The following is a 1,944-nucleotide window of genomic DNA, read 5'->3' on the forward strand; positions in this document are numbered from 1 at the left end:
TGGTCTTGTGAGAAAGACTCCCTGGGAAGAGGTAGGGAAAGAGAAGACAAATGGCATAGAAAAAGGGATGGGTACTAGACCCGACAGAGACTCGACAGAGACTCCCGGACCCCTGTCAGGATTTCACTTTGCGCACGCCAAGCGCTACCTCGACAGCAAAATGCAGTTCACAAAATGGGCCACTAGTGTGACTATTGATGGCCTGTTTCTACAAGCTCTGCTTGGACTGCAGGGCACACCAGCAAGGTAACACAACTGACTTTCAATAGACTGATTGCTAAAATGACCCCATTTTCCACTCTTTTCTGTACTCATGCCTTTTGCAATGTGGCTTTGCCTTCTTTTCCTCGAGAGATGGCATGTATTTCCTCATCCCTTGAATCCAGATTGGTCTTTGACTTGCTTTAGCCAATGAAAGTGGCAGAAGTGTTTGGACCTTGGCTTCAAGATGGTTCGTGCCCTTCTGCCTTCTCTTGGACCCCTGCCTCCACTGGGAGAACAAGCCTGGGCTAGCCAGCTAGAGAATGAGCTCCACATGGAGCAGAGCTGACTCTTCTTAGCTCAGACCTTCCTAGACCAAGCTAGCCTGCAGCCAGCTTGCCAGTGTGCACTCAAGCTGAGCCTGGCCAGGCAAACCACAGGTTTGCAAGTAACACATGATGGGGCTCCTGGATGGTGAGTCGGGTAAGTATCTAACTCTTGATTTTAGCTCAGGTCATGATCTCAGGGTCATGAGATCGAGCCCTATGGCAGGCTCCAGGCTCACTGTGGGGTCTGCTGGAGATTCTCTCCCTCTCCATCTGCCCTTCCCACTTATGCTCTCTCACTCTCTCTCATTTTCTAAAATAAATAAATGAATCTGTAACATCTGTAAATTGTAAAAAAAAAAAATCTGTATAAAGAAAAAAAGAAGTAACACAAGATTGCTTTCTTAAGTCACTAAGTTTTGGGGTGGTTTGTTACACAGCAATAACATAGCTGGTAACTCTTTGGAAACTGAGAGTCGTAGAGGGCAAAGAGATGGCAGATGACATAAAATCATCATAAAACCCAAACGACAGTAAGCCCTGGCTTGTGAGTGAGCTGTGGTTACTTATGAAGCAGAACCCCGCCATGAGCTCTCCTCCCAGCTGGCAATGAGGAACACAAGGCATCCCAACCAAACTTCTTCTCTAGTGCCTTCTCTAGGTCCCTCAGCTCAGTGAGCTCCCAACCCAAAAGCCCACACTCTGCACTCACAGGCAAGCCACAGTGAGAAGGGAGCCACCTCTGAGTTCATGTTCCACAGCCATGTGGAACAGGTATCATTCGTATAGGAAACCCTAGAGACTTAGGGTTTCCTATACGAATGATATCTGTTCTGTCCCATTCCAGCATTGAAGATGCCCAAGCAAGGATGTGGTGGGTCCTTCAGTGTGAAATTCCAGATTTCTCTGGGTCTTCCGGTAGGGGCTGTGATCAGCTGCACTGAAAACACAGCAACCGAAAAGCTGTATATCATCTCTGTGAAGGGGACCAAGGGAGGACTGAACAGATCTCCTGTCGCTGGAGTGGGCGATGTGGTGATGGCCACAGAGCTTGGAAAGAAGGGACCTTCAGCAGTGGGAGTTCAGAAAGCCAGACAAGAGAAAAGATGGTGTGTTTCCCTCCTTGAAGATAACGCAGGGGTCACAGTAAACAAAAAGGTGAAAAGTTTTTCTGTCCAGGACCAGTTTCAAAGGAGTGTGCAGACTTGAGGCCCAGGATTGCATCCAATGCTGATAGCATTGCAGGATAATTTGGTGCCTTTGTTTAAAAAAAAATTAAAAATTATCTGTGGGGCACCTGGGTCGCTCAGTTGGTTGGGCGTCCCACTCTTGATTTCAGCTCTGGCCGTGACCTAAGTGTCCTGAGATGGAGCCCCATACTGGTCTCTGTGCTCGGAGCAGAATCTGCTTGAGATTC

The 1,944-nt window shown here is 48.0% G+C and overlaps 1 protein-coding gene across 1 annotated transcript; it reads left to right on the forward strand.

Annotated features, from left to right (window-relative positions):
- The first annotated feature begins 1,382 nt into the window (after positions 1-1,382).
- LOC116597533 (60S ribosomal protein L23-like) lies at positions 1,383-1,736 on the forward strand. Its single transcript, XM_032355378.1, has one exon. It carries the CDS (start codon positions 1,383-1,385, stop codon positions 1,734-1,736), a length of 354 nt encoding a protein of 117 aa, XP_032211269.1.
- Positions 1,737-1,944: the final 208 nt, after the last annotated feature.

This window comes from Mustela erminea, chromosome 8 (assembly GCF_009829155.1).
Source record: "Mustela erminea isolate mMusErm1 chromosome 8, mMusErm1.Pri, whole genome shotgun sequence".
In the NCBI taxonomy this organism is placed as follows: Eukaryota; Metazoa; Chordata; class Mammalia; order Carnivora; family Mustelidae; genus Mustela; species Mustela erminea.